The following is a 14,620-nucleotide window of genomic DNA, read 5'->3' as shown; positions in this document are numbered from 1 at the left end:
ATTCAGGAAGTATGCAATGCACGTATTTTTAATAAATAAATCCAAGGTATAACTAGAGTTTAAGTAATTTAAATATGCTAAGCTGTCTTTTTTACCTTTATAGTACTACAGAACAGGTTTTTTAATGTTTGTCTCGTGCCTGCTCACAAGGACTGACCTGCACATGAATGACACAATACTCAGTCTTGCCAATGTTTTCACACTATTTCACTGGTCTACAGGTGGCATTAACACGGATAGAAACTAATGAATGTGTCAAGAAAGACAAGGAAGATCACAGCTATGTAAATAAGGATGTACAGGATACAGGATTTTAAATACTTAAAAATCATCTTTGTTTTATGAGGGTGGAAACATGTTGAACTCTTCAACATGTTTCTTAATGTATGTGTCCACAGGATTTGCATGCTTAGCAGAGAATCCACTGACTGATCTCACCTCAGCATGAAAATAAACACCTGAACTCCAAAATCTGTAAGTTATTAATTACAATTAACTTTCTTGGAATGCTGCTTTATCTCTTGACCCACCTACCCGAACCTGTGATATTTCCAAGCCTAACCTGCTCGTCGATCTGCATCTGTCACATGGTCGGTGTAATCTTTTCTCCCAATGCCCTTAGAAATGCATTATGTAGTTGCACATCAAATATTATTTTTAAAATTAAATGCTCTAAAATAGGCTTGTCTTGTTATGATTTTTTATGATTTTTTACCCATGTGCCATTTAGGATGTGAAAAGGGAGGGGGGATTTTTAAAGACTTGAGGGACAGCTGATGAATGCTTGCATGCTTGTATATTTATTTTAAAATGACCTACGTTAGCCTATTATGTAAAGGCTGAAATTCTGTGTTAATCTAACCTCCAAAAACTTGATCACAAAATGATTAAGGATTATTAAGGAATTTTCACAAACCTGTCAAAATGATGGACAACAAAAAAAGTCTAACGCAACACGCGAGTCTCATCCTCTGTCCTGTGTGAATAACACAACAATGAGTAAAGATAAAACAAATCTGACTCCAGTTCTGGCACCAGTGGTGCTCTGTGCAATGGAATAGTTTTATACTTGTCGTGTATTTATATTCTCACTATATGTATCCATCTAAAAATAGATCTCTGCTTCCTTGTTCAGATTAAGGTTAAAGGTGGAATATTTTGTGGAGTGCTCTTTTCCATCTTCAACACTTCCTTCTTTGCCTTTGTTGTTATGATTTTTAGTTTAGCAAACTTAGACCCTTTTCTACCCACAAAAACAGTCTATAAGAGCTGTACTGTACTTTGGATTACATGATTATGGCAACGTAGTAGATTTGATTTCATACATCAATATACTTACACTGTGTGTTTGTCATATTGTACACAGTGCACTATTTTATATAGAATATACAATTTTATATACAATAATATATCCGTATATAACCGTACACACCAAACCAAAGCAGCCCCTGTCAACACCCAGGTGCAGTTTAAAATTTCAGACTTTTTTTTGCCAATATGTTACAATAGGATATGGCGATACGATACGTACGTATCACAATACAGAGGTTATGTTTAAATATTGTAAGCAAGGCGATAATTTCATTTTAAAACTGTCATAGAACAAAGAACACACCCCCATATGCATAAAATCAGAGTTATTTATCACAGTCCCTCTAACATCAACATCATAGTGGTGGATGGATGATGATGATTGGATGGATGGATGGATGGATGGAATGGATGATGGATAATAGATAATAATAGATAGATAGAATAGATAGATAGATAGATAGGTAAGATAGATAGATAGATAGATTAGCAGGATAGGATAGATGATAGATAGATCATTTTATGTTGTAGAACAGAAGGTGAAAATCTCTTCTGCTTGTGTTAATCCAAATTTATTTCAGGCATCTAACCAAAAGCCCATTTGCCTTGGACCACATCGGTGTGGTTTGCATGTCTTTCTGTAATCATTAGTAATTCTAAGTGATGAACTCACCTGCTTATGCAGCAGAATGCCACCAGACGGAAAAGGTCTGCAAAGCTCAGGCCTGATCCCTCCAAAGAGAAAGCTGTAGGAGCACAGAACAACATGATCAAGACACAATGAACTGTGAGAGGAAAAGCATGTAAAAAAGACAGTTTGGTCATTTCTTGAATCTGGTTCAAAAAAATGTGAAGTCCTGTGACTTTGAGCAAAAAAATCTAAACAATGCCCTAACTGACAATACAACAATGTATGATGTTTTGACTTATGTCACTGGCAAGGGCAAAGAGGACATAGCTGAGAAAAAGCACAACAGCCACAATGCATGCAAAGAAATGTTTACAACATTTTCTCTAATCCCTGGATTAACTTGAATTCCCGTAAGGATAACGGAGTCAGACTGGTATTATAAGTGCCATATAAATAATTTGAATAAACGGCAACAACAATGAGTGTGGTGGAAACCGCTTTCCCCATGTGGACTCAAATTGTTGCTTAATAAATCTGTAAGAGAACACACAGAGAAAGCAGATCACACAATTTGTTAGAAGGGGCAAAACTTGCGTGTGTCCTGTTGGTAATCTACGCTGAACGAGACCTTGTTTTCCTTACAACTTGGCATGCAGTCACAACAGCTTCAGGCCTCTGGCACTGAACTCAAATGTGAACAAGATCTGGGTGTGGCTAGAGAATCCGGGCATTTGCGTGTGTACATAACTGTGTGTATAAGACAGAAAATGAGAGATGTGTTCAAAGTAGCTCTGCACAATTAATCACAATATTACTAAAATCGCAATATGGCCAAGTGCAATATCCAAACCACAATAAGCTGCATTATAATGAGTTACTGTAGTTCTGCAAAGATGTTTGTGATGTTTGTTTGGTACAGACCCCAACAAATGTCACACGTCACATGATTTTCTTTCGCAATCGCAGTATCTGTAATAGTAGTTTTATTACCATATCCTGCAGCCCTAGTTCAGAGTAAAAGGAAAGAAAACAAAGACTTGTATGAGATGATCTACACTAGTCTTAGCCAATCATGTCTTTATAGTACACTTAAATCCAGAGGAGTTGGAAACAAATGGTTAAATAAAGTGAAGGATGCAGAGAGAGCAAGAGAAAAAAAGATGTTTAGACCGTAGGGAATGAGGGAAGTGGGTTAAATTCAAACATATGTCTTAGATGGCAGCATGCCATCCCATAACTTACAACTGTCCTCATCTATCTCAGATCTCCCATGAGCTCCAATAATCATACTTACTGTTGTTTAAATATTGCTTTTTAGAAAGTTAAAGATCTCTTGAGCTAAGTGTCAGTTAGTTACTTTTGTATGTGACAAACTAAACTTTAGACCACACTCACTGCTGCAGTACAAAGGTCAGTTTCTACACAGCATTTTATTTATTTAAGCATTTAAGGAACTAAGAGAGTGAGAGTACACTTATTGTACATTGATCCAACTGAATGGTAAGGTGTAATGGTAAGTATAATCACTATACTACTTGCGTTAGGAGCACTGCTTGAAGACTGTTTAAGTTACCTAAACAGCTGGATTTTAGCTTTGTCAGCTAGCTTAAAGGTTATAAACAAGACTATTCTCTATGTTAAGATATAGTGGAGTCATGGCGTCCAGAGTGGAGACTCATCTAACACAAGGTCAACAAGGTGTGATAAAACTGTTCCCAGGCAAAGCAGCTCAAAAATAACCATGTGATTGATGTCATTTATCATACCAAACCGTTTACAACTGCATTGAGATTTGGACTTGGACACATGGCACACTGGCAAATCAGACTTCTTTTTTGCCTCACCTGCACAAAATATGTCCCTATATTTGGCAAACAGACACAACAACTATTATCTGTTGAAGTACTCAGGCTGTAACAGGCCTCATCACAGTTTAATACTTAAGTTCCTGAGTAAAATGAGTCACATACACTGACAGATATTCATTTATTGCAACAAAGTACACACTTGGCAGTGATGCTTTTTTTTTACTGTGGTGATATAAAAAACAAATTCAAAGCTCCATACTGACAACGCCACCAAAGAACCTTTAATAGAACATAAACATACAGACAGAAATATTCTGAATTCATACACACTAACCAGACTATTAGTCATGCTAGTGGTTTTATGGACACAAAAATAATTACATTCCAATCAGCCTCCGCTTAACACTAAAATAAGGCGAATGAACACGGTAAACGCTATACCCCATTAACATGTTAGCATTGACACTGTAGTAGTAGTAGCATGCTGACATTTGTATATAGTTCAAAGCACAGCCAAACAGTGTTGCTAGCATAGCTGTTGACTCCTGTTCAAGGTAACCTGATTACCACAGATCAATTATAGTAACCTGGTTAAGGTCAAAAATGGGAACAACTCCTGACTCCTACCATAATAAGTTTACATGTCTTGTCTTGTCCTGAGTGTTCTGAACAAAAACGTGTTTCTTCAGGTACCAGTGAGACATGAAATATGAAACAAGAAAACTGGATAGTCCCATGAGTTAGAAGGCTTATCAGATGGCAAAACACTGCACAGTGGTTTATAAAAGTGATTCCCCACCAGGGGTACTTGTATCCCAGGGGGTACTACTGCTGTTGCCAAAGGCAACGTGGAAGGATAGAGGGGAGCTCCATTATTCAAAGCTAAAAGTAGTAGATAAATGGCTGAATGTCCAGTTTCTATCATTTGGAGTGGTAGAATGGCAGTGCAAATGTATACCTGTCCAAACTGACCTAAACATGTACAGTTCAACTGTATAAAAACAATTATAACATTTAGTTTAAAATCAGCTCAAATGAACACATTAGGAACATGACCGGTGGTATTGATGAAGAGTATTTAGTATTTAGCTCATCAAACAGTGCTGTGGGGGTGCACTGCAGCAGTGGTTCCCAACCTTTTTCCTTCAGGGACCCCTTTTCTGTCTTTGAGTAAACTGATGACCCCTGACTAAGTGACACATTTTATGGATAGTAACAGTACAGAACAACTGATAAACCCAATAAACCCAAATGAACACAGGAAGTGTGTCTAAAATGAGCAATAATAGATAGTGTGCTGTGTTCTTCCAGCAGATTTATAATGTGACATAATTTCTCTGCAGTTATAAAACCTTCAGGTTTAAATGGACAAGTAACTGTAGTTCTTGAGACATCTAACTCAATCTTAATCTAAAAAAAAAATGTTTTGCATTTAACTGGCTATTTTTCAAATGAAACTGCTGCAGAATAAAGGAAATCAACTACTACATTTAATGACTTATTACTAGAACTTACAGAGTTTTGTTTTGCATGAGGCCTCTCTCTCAATGAATTGACCACTCTATTTATATATTGTGTATTGTTCTCATCAAAAGAGAGATGAGAAGAGAGACATTATTGACTCTTTCGTCTACACCTGTAACCAGCAGCCAGAAGGCGCTGATTCACACGCAGCACATACTCTCACTAGGTAAGCATTTGGAAATTCCAGTGTGGTGCCAACAGAGACGGGTGTCAGCGCACACAGGTACAAGAGGAACACACTGCACATTCAGAGCAGTGAGATGTTTGATTACACAACAAAGAAAAAGAGAACAGTGGAGTTGGTGAAACTAATTTGGATGGGGCGACGGAAGAGGAAGTAGTCAGTTGAAAGGCGAAGCCTCCAGGACATCTCCCAGACAGAGATACAGTGTATTGAAGCCTCCGGCATTCCCTATAGAACAAAGCCTCACCCAATACACTCGGAGCTCTGTCTAATGAACTCTAAGTACCCCTTTACCAATACCACCGTCATGTTCTCAATGTGTTCATTTAAACTGATTTTAAACTGGACACTATAGTTCTTTATACAGTTGAACTGTACATGTTTAGGTCAGTTTGGACAAGTTCACATTTGCACTGCCACTCTACCACTCCTAAGTGGAAGAAACTGGACATTCAGCCATTTATCCATTACTTGTAGCTTTTATTAATGGAGTGGGGTGCAAGAACCCCTGGTTGGGAATCACTGCTGTATAGACAACAGAAGGGATGTTTCTCGCTAGAGGCCTTACTCAAAACAAGTGCATTTTGGTGTTTATAGTTTGGATTTATCCAACGTTTCCACAAGCCTCGGTTGGTTTTAATGGCACCAAGCCACATCTAGCCATTCATCCTTGTTTCCAATGCATCCTCACAGCAGGGGAAACAGTGTCATGCTGCATTGTTGTGGTCCAGTTTGGTAGCAAGGCCAATCTGTGACAGTCTCTGCCCTCATATAATTTGTATCTTGTTCAACCCATGCGTTGCTCTGTATGTAAAAGTACCTTTGTAGCATCAACTGAATTATTGTGGTAAGGACTGTAGTTTCACTCCTCTGTTCCTCTTTGTCCTTTCAGATATCAGCCTTATTTCATCGTTTACTGGTGGCTTTCAGCAGTATGAGAGCTGCAGTCAGTGACTGCTGATGCAAACCAACTATTTCCTGCTGCTGCTTCATGTTAAAAGCTTTCCTGTGACCCCTTCCATTAAAAACTACTTCAGTCCTGGCAGAAATCTCCATCCAAATATATGAGTCTATGTATGTAATTTATTGGTTATGATGCTATTCACATTCTAAATGGTCTGACTGGAGTAAAGGTTGAGTAAAAGTTACTCTGAGCCCTAAATTCCTAGTTGCTGTCAGTTTCACAAGTACCAGTTTTTTCTTGGTCAACCCAATTTCTACACAGATATAATCCATCATAAATATAGCATGCAGTTATTTACGTCAACCAGTCTTGGTTACAATGAAAATGAGTAATGCTTCGAGAGACTTTGAGAAGCAAAAGGAGAAAAAAAAAACAGTTTTTGGCCTGAAGAGTTTCCATTCATCTTGTTTAGAAAGCCATTTATTTACTGCAGTGAAAACAGCTCTACAGTATTCTGTATTTACATTGTATGATGGTCATAATAATTCAGGCCTGTATGATAATTGCAGGTCTCTACACACACAACACGTGAATTTTATGAGAACTTTGTCCAAAATCTAGGTTACATAATTACAGCAGCCCGGGAATTCCAGCTGAAGAATTGAGCCAATTTTTTTTGTTGCTGACAATCACAACAACCCCTGAAGGTTGACACAGACATACTTTACCACCAAGTACAGGTGTATTTCCCGTGATAACCTGTTCATTTCATTACACTTTCTAATAGTTTGCCCTGCTGGCAGAGGACTTTGAAACCTGATTGACAGAGGCATTTCAAAAGAAAAAACACAGATAAAACACATGAAGTGGAAGATGCTTACTGTACTGGCTCTCTTTCACAGGAAAGTCTTTGACAGGAACTGCGCAGTTTTTGTCCATGCGTAGAGATATTACTTTCTTCTGCAGACTGGTTGACTTCCTCACCACGAATGTCTGTAGGCCAGAGAAGAAAACGTCCAATCAGAACATATATACTTCAGAAGTACTGCCTCATTCTTTATTGAGTAAAGTGTCTGTTGTGAAGGATTTATCATACAACAAAGAATGTGATGATTTTTTACTTTTTAGATCCCATCTACATCACATCTACACATCATCTGGCACTGGTTCCCAACCTTTTCCATCACTGAGTAAACTAAGTGACATATTTTATGGATATTTCATATTATATCCAATGCATAACAATAACAGTAGAGAACAACTGAAGAACTGTGCAATGAACCCAAACTGTGAACACAATAACTGCAGGAAGTTTGTGTACTGATCAGAGATTGAGTATTTTTTCTATTTTAACAATGATACCTACTTCTTGTAGGCTTCTTTTTTTAATATAAATTCAGTGTTTCTTCTCATTTTTCTATCAGCTCCTATCTAATGCAGGACGGGGCTGTTTATCAGAGAGTGAAGGCTCTCTGATAAACCTGACCCCCAGGTTAGGAACCACTTGTCTCTGGGTAGACTGCAGTTTGTCTCATACTTGCTGAGCACCTAAAACAGTTGGATTTCTGTAGGACTGTTATAGAGGAGTAAATTGGTAGCTATGATTTTTGAAGGCTGTAGTTCATGGTGTATATTATACTGAGGGGGTGTTGAAGTTACTGTTTCGGCTGTGTGTGCTAAGAAGTGTGAACTTTGACACTAAAGTGAAAGCTTTAATTCAACAGTGTTGGTTGCCGGAAGCCACAGTGCTGCTGTTCCCTCACCCCAGTGGGCCGGCTCTGCAGGATATGTGTGGCATCCTGGTGGCTGAGGCCCAGCTGTAGCCACACGGCATGTGTATGCACCAGTCTGTCCAGAACACTGAGCCGTCGGTGGAGGGAGTCATAGCCTGAATCTCTGGCTCCAGGCAGCCCCGCTCCCATCCCAGAACAAGGTGAAGCCTGCAGGAAGAGACCTCCTACCTCTTCACCCAGCCTAAAAACAAGATCAAACAAATATAAGATGCATTACAGGGATTGTAATTTTCATACCACCACTGAATGATGAAATAAATGCACGAACATTCACAGGATGCCAGACTAACTTCTGGAATAGCTCCATTAATATTAGTTTATTTTTTGGCAGGATGAGCAATTTCTTTGTAGAAGGAGAACATACAGTTTTTTGGTTGGTGACAGACTTAATGATTATTGGGATCTACAAAGATTGGACACACCACACATAATGAATATTTCCACCAAAACACAAAGCGTAAAAAGTCTTGGCTGCCACAAAAGAACATAGTGAATAACACACTGGAGTTTACCTTTCTTTTTTACTGCAATCTGTGCAGAAAAGGGAGAGAAATAACGAAAACTAATTAATTTGTTAAATGGAGTGAGATCTTTTGTCCCCTATGTTGGCACCCCAGCTGCACCGGCAGTTTGGCTTTAAATGAAGGCTGTGTTTTTTTTAAGCAGGGGTTAAGGCAGTCTGAGCGTGGCCTATTGCATGTCAGTTTGTCACTTGCTTGCTGTTTTCAGACACTTTTAAAAAGTCTGCATATTAAACTGTCAACTGTCCTGATTCTGGTCTTAAATATCAAACTTTCGAAAATAAAAATAATCAGGAGAAGCAATGACTGGATCACAGGAGAAACTGTATCAGAAACCAAGTTAAGCGTCTGTGGATGAGAAGAGGAATATACTGAGTCACAACAAGGCATAAATACTTACTTAAAGTGTAAATAAATAACAACAAGAAAAACATTGTTTTTGGCTATCAGCCAGATTGTCATTTGAAACATCGCCATCAGCTCCAATTGGTGCTCCCCTAGTTTAAAGTTTTAATAGCAAAATGTATCAAAAGTAAACATAAATACTTGTATTAGAGTAGAAGTATACAGTGGCATGACAATGGGAAGTAAATGGGTGTAAAAAAGTGTGTTTTACTAATGTACTAATAATTTCAATATAAATAATAATCACTATATATATATATATATATATATATATATATATATATGTATATATAGAGAGAGATATATATAATTATATAATTGTTTTATATACATATATATATATAAAACAATTCTTTCCACCCCTCCAGCAAGTACTGACATCACACACACACACACACCCACCCACCCACACACACTACACAAGCATGTACAAACATTAAAATATGTAGGCAGCACTAATATGAATGGTGAGTGCTGACATCAGCCTATGAATTCAGTTACTAAAGATTATTAATGTTACAAATAATTCCAAAACATATGAACTATCCGGAATTGATGCAGTTCACACTGCTGGCCAATCTCTTTCATACTTCCTCAACACTTAACAGGTACTTTCTAAATTCCACAGAATCTGAGAAGAGGAATTAATTACCAGAAAATGCACACTATTGAGCGAAGGCATGCTAGGCATCAGAGGTTTATCTGGGATCTTGTTTTTCTACAAGTTTAAGATGTCATCCAGCTTCTTACGGGAAAAAGTTCACAGACACACAATACAGAACAGTTACGGGACAGCTAATAGGTTTGTTATGCTATCTGCTGATTCCTGACATAGCTTAGTGACAGCAGTGTCACTCAGTCAGTATCTGGTCATCACCCTTCACACATTTCACATAACCCAAAGGCCTCTTAAGGGTGCTCTCTGCTGGCAGCCATGGGGAACTGCACTACACTAAATCAAATGGCAATACTGGCCGGGACAAGTACACACACATACGTCTTTTATGCAGATGCACTATGAGCTCACCCAAGGAGTGTATCCGTCTTGTGGTCTCCTTCTGCAGGTTCAGTCTTTTTCCCCATTTCCTTCTTCAGTGTGCCAATTTCCCAAGCAAATGAGTCGATCAGCTGCAGAGAGGCACATGGAACAATACAGTCATTTTAGGGAAAACAACAGGTCTGAGGTCAGTTCAATTAGAGGAAATACACGTGTCTATGGAGGTGTTTCAGCCTCCACATGTGGATTTTCTTGAGGTATGAACTGGCTCTCACTTCTGCAAGCTTTAAGTGTGTATGTGTGTGTGTGCGTGTGAGACAATCTACCCCCGAACTAACCACTTCCCATTGACCAAACAGAGTGGAAACAATTCCTAAAAGCCGCCTGTCTGTGAATGAACCATTATATAAATAACTCAGGCCTTTACAGAACCTTTAGTGTTCAATTCTACAGTAGGATTGTTTAGTATAAGTCCTTTTAAACTGGCTGTAGACTGAAATGCAACTTTTCACTAGCATGTTTGCATAGCGTCAATGGTGGGTTTGCAACCAAAAGGAAGCACAGCATCCAGACACCATTGCCACTGCATGCATCTTCTCACGCAACTGGTCAACAATGCGTTTGTTCAGTTATTAGCTGCAATTTTTGCACAGGTCTTCTTTCAGTTAAGACACAGTTGGATCATATCTCCACCAGTACTCACAAGCTACTCCTTCTGCTGGGGACACTGTAAAGCAGCTATTGGATCCACTGAGCAAGCTTTTCTAAAAACTATCCAAGACTACAAGTTTGACCTTGACTCAACCTCTAAATCAAACAGCTACTCAGTGTGTGCACTGACAAGACAATGTGCAAACAAATATGCACACTCAAACACACAAATATAAGCCTCAAAAGGCGGACAAGCACCACCTGTTAAGAAGTTATCTGACTTGTTGTTCTTTTCTCTTCTACATGATTTTAAGTTATAATCTTGAATCTAAGATTCAAATTGCCCTTGCATGCCATGTTACCAATTATAACTTCTAACTATAATTATAACATTTCAAGCTCTGATAACATGACATGTAGATCAACCCTAACTCTTTTCATGGCGTCATTGGTTTCATTTCCCAGTTATCTGTCTAGTTTGGCAAGGTTTCGGTTGGGTAACAGCACATCAGCTGCTCGAGCAGAGTGAGGAAACAATTAGCTCAGCTGTTTTGAGGGAAATCACAAAGTTTGCCGTTCCTTGCTCTTCTTTCAGTGAAGAAATATATTCTACTAAAAACCAACAAAAACAATCTGGACGAGGATGTGGATGTGTTATCCATTTCTGACATTTTTAAAACGAACAAAAATCTTCTAAATGCTGGGGACCCAAACTGTATATTTGCAACGTAAAACGTTGAGGTACTCCTCATTAACGGTTCCCAATGTGACTCTATGGGCTAGCAAATAGACTAAGAGATGGATGGAGATGGATTCTTGCGTGATCTTGTCCAGCTGCCTCACAAGGTTACAGACAAAATAATGAATGAAAAACTAAAGTGTTTGAGATAAATGATTGCGTGCTAACAAAAACATTTACTAAAGCAGACCTTGTGAGTATAGTAATGTAACAGCTTTTGCTGAAATTCACGGTAACCTTTACAAGGTTTCACTGGAAACCTGAGGCCATACTTGGTAAGGAGACTGACACAAAATGGCATACAAGTGCCCCATGACATGCAATAAAACCACATTTAACTAACAAAATCATCCTTCAGACATCATGAGGAAAGTATGTGTGCTTGGCATTGGGACTGGCCAGACACCAAAGAGGGCAGAATAAACATTAAGAAAGTGCCTTGCTTCTATGTTTACCTATTTTACTATACTGGGAGATTCCTGGTCTTACTGGCCCCTGTCTTATATTAATAGTTCTCTTTCTTCCCCAATTTATTTGACTTCTTCTTCTTTCAGGCTCCCTCCCAGACTCAAAAAAGCCAAGAGCAGATCGGCAAGAGGGAAAGACTGCATGTGTTATGAGATATTAAATGGTGGTTGTTGACTTGAAGTGCTCTTATGATAAAGAATGTTAAAAAGACACTTGTGGGAAATGCAGTGCAGTAATTGTAGTATTTATTGATGAAGTGTACTAATCTTGATCTCGGCTAGAAATACAGTCTGGTCCTGATGATATATCATACAGAAATAATGTATTGACAGGACTACAGTTTGTAATATCTCTGATGTTACACTAATCCAGTGTCTGAAATGGGTTTTTTAAGAAGTACCCTTACTTCTTATTGCATATTCATCACTCTTGATGAGTCTAGGTTCCTGATGAGTCTAGGTCCACACCCCTAAACACCTGGGTAAAGCTTGATTTTCTTCCCCCCACCGGCATTCTGCGAAGACCCACCCAACTCTGTCTGATTGGTTAGCCATGTCAACCCTAACCCACATGTCTACACAAATGGACAAGACGCAATGGAAACTGACCACAATGTAGTCTGTGGATGACATCAACTTCTCAACATGTGAGAAACAGGAGGTGTAACTAGTACATGGTGAAATGTGACCTTAATGATGAGCAGATTATTATTATATTATATTATTGCTTTTGTTTAAAATGTTACTTTATTATTGCTGTTATAGTTCTTATTATTATAGGTAGTAGAAGTATTAGAGCCCAGTATTATTAGTCGTATTACTATACAATATATTATTATAATTAGGATGATGATGATGACCATTGTGATTGCTATCATTATTGTTTTATTATTTTATTGATCTTTTTTATCACAATCACGAGTATTATTATATTGTTAATTAATATAATGATGAGGTGTTAATTATGATCATGCTGCTCCTGCTCATTATTATTGTAGTCACTATGTTGTAATTATTTTGTACTGGGTAATAAGAGGAATTTTAGTTACTCATGAGCTTGTCTTCATTGCCATCATGACAATACAGGCACCTTCATGTGTATTTTTTAAATATATATGTATTTTTTTATAATTTCTTTATTTCTCATAGTCATGGTCAGTTCATAAATACACCTCCCAATAAATGAATAAATTGTACACTATCAGTAATCTGCGATGATTTCCTCAATTATTAATAGTCCATATGATCAATCAGCACAAGCCTATCTGTATTTTCAGAAAGAACTACCAAATAATTATCTGACGCACTGTGTGAAATTTTCTTTTACATCATGTTTAGAATTTCTTGATGTGATGAAGTGGGAATATTTGATGACTTCTTTTAAAAACAAATCTCTGTTAAGCAACGCAGGAGAAACTGGGCTTTACTAGAACAAACAGAGATGAAAAGCCTGACAGTAAAAACCAAAGAGCTATAATACTCAGGCTGGAACCACCTCTTTCCTCCTCCTCTTTAATCTTCCCCAGGAGTTAGCCTGTAACTAGAAGGTTTTCTGCCCCCCACCCACATCACCAACCCCCATATGCCCAGGATCTTTATGTAAACTACAATGGCTAAAACCTTCTGTCTTTACAGCACTATATGTGAAAATGATTTTGCCCCATATGGGCATAATTATTTGAGTAGCACGTACCTTGAAGAAACTGCCTTTCCTCTCCTGCTTGCAGGGTTGACCGGTGGTACTGGTGGACATGTTGTCTGTACAGCCTTCTCTGTCTGTCTCTGCTGAACTGTCTGTGGAGGAGAGAGGACATTAGAGCCATAAGACACACAACAAAAGGCAGCTCAGTTTTGTCTACTCCAGATCAGTCTCAAAGGAGAGTTATGAGGACAGAAGCAGTTTTGTAGGAACAGAGTTTTTAAGAAATAAACTGCTTGTGTGAAGAGAGGAAAAAACTGTTAACTGCTGTTTCCGAGGTCACAAATGAACTTTGAACCTCAAATTTTGCGCTAACCTGGATGGGATTAAAGTCCTCCGAAAAATGTTAATTTGAACATGAGCAAATCCATAGCAACTGGGCAGACACCCTTCTGCTGATGACGACCATGTGATATGACCGAAAGCTCCAGACTGTTCTGTCAACTGCTGTTTCCAAGGTCAAAAATGATCTCCGACGCATGTATTCTCCCTAACATCGTGTTTTCCCATTATATCTCCCCTAAGAAGCTTTACAGCAGCTATGATTGATGCTTCTTTAACAGAAGAATTAGCTGAGTCTGCAGCTCCCCTCTGCTTTACAGAGCTTTCAAATGAAGTTTCACCTCATTTTTTATCTGTCCAGCTCACAACTACTCGGCTAGAAAGAGAGAGAAAAGGCTCTGAAAAGCCATTGTACACTCAGCACAGACAGACAGTTAAGAGACTAGCTGGTGAACTTAGTGGAGCACTTGGCTAAAGAGCCAGATATATTTCACCAACCATCTCCAAATAAATGATTATGTTATTGCTGGATGTGTAAATAAGCAACTGTTTGCTAATATCTCATATTTTCTGACTCCTTAAAGAAGGTTCACAATGTTGACTGAGTGAAATATTCAAACTCAACATTGCACATTTTTCTTGGTTGCACAATACCATTAAAATGCTAATTTCACAACAGTGGATTTTTAGCATTTAGCTACAAA

The 14,620-nt window shown here is 38.3% G+C and overlaps 1 protein-coding gene across 1 annotated transcript in view; it reads right to left on the bottom strand.

Moving 5' to 3' along the window:
• The window catches only part of LOC118329132 (ras and Rab interactor 2-like), a 28,641-nt gene extending 18,432 nt beyond the window's left edge, over positions 1-10,209 (bottom strand). The window contains exons 1-5 of the mRNA XM_035663110.1: positions 10,109-10,209; positions 8,668-8,686; positions 8,126-8,336; positions 7,244-7,355; positions 1,985-2,057 (exon numbers count right to left, since the gene is read on the bottom strand). Coding sequence (XP_035519003.1) covers positions 1,985-2,057; positions 7,244-7,355; positions 8,126-8,284 — 344 coding nt within the window. The 5' untranslated portion in view covers positions 8,285-8,336; positions 8,668-8,686; positions 10,109-10,209. The remainder of the gene's footprint in view (positions 1-1,984; positions 2,058-7,243; positions 7,356-8,125; positions 8,337-8,667; positions 8,687-10,108) is intronic.
• Between the last annotated feature and the right edge of the window lie 4,411 nt (positions 10,210-14,620).

The sequence above is a fragment of the Morone saxatilis genome, unplaced genomic scaffold (assembly GCF_004916995.1).
Source record: "Morone saxatilis isolate NCDOM2014 unplaced genomic scaffold, NCSU_SB_2.0 Contig19, whole genome shotgun sequence".
Lineage (NCBI taxonomy): Eukaryota > Metazoa > Chordata > Actinopteri > Moronidae > Morone > Morone saxatilis.
The sequence above is the reverse complement of the archived record's forward strand: the minus strand, read 5'-3'. Positions and strand labels throughout refer to the sequence as shown.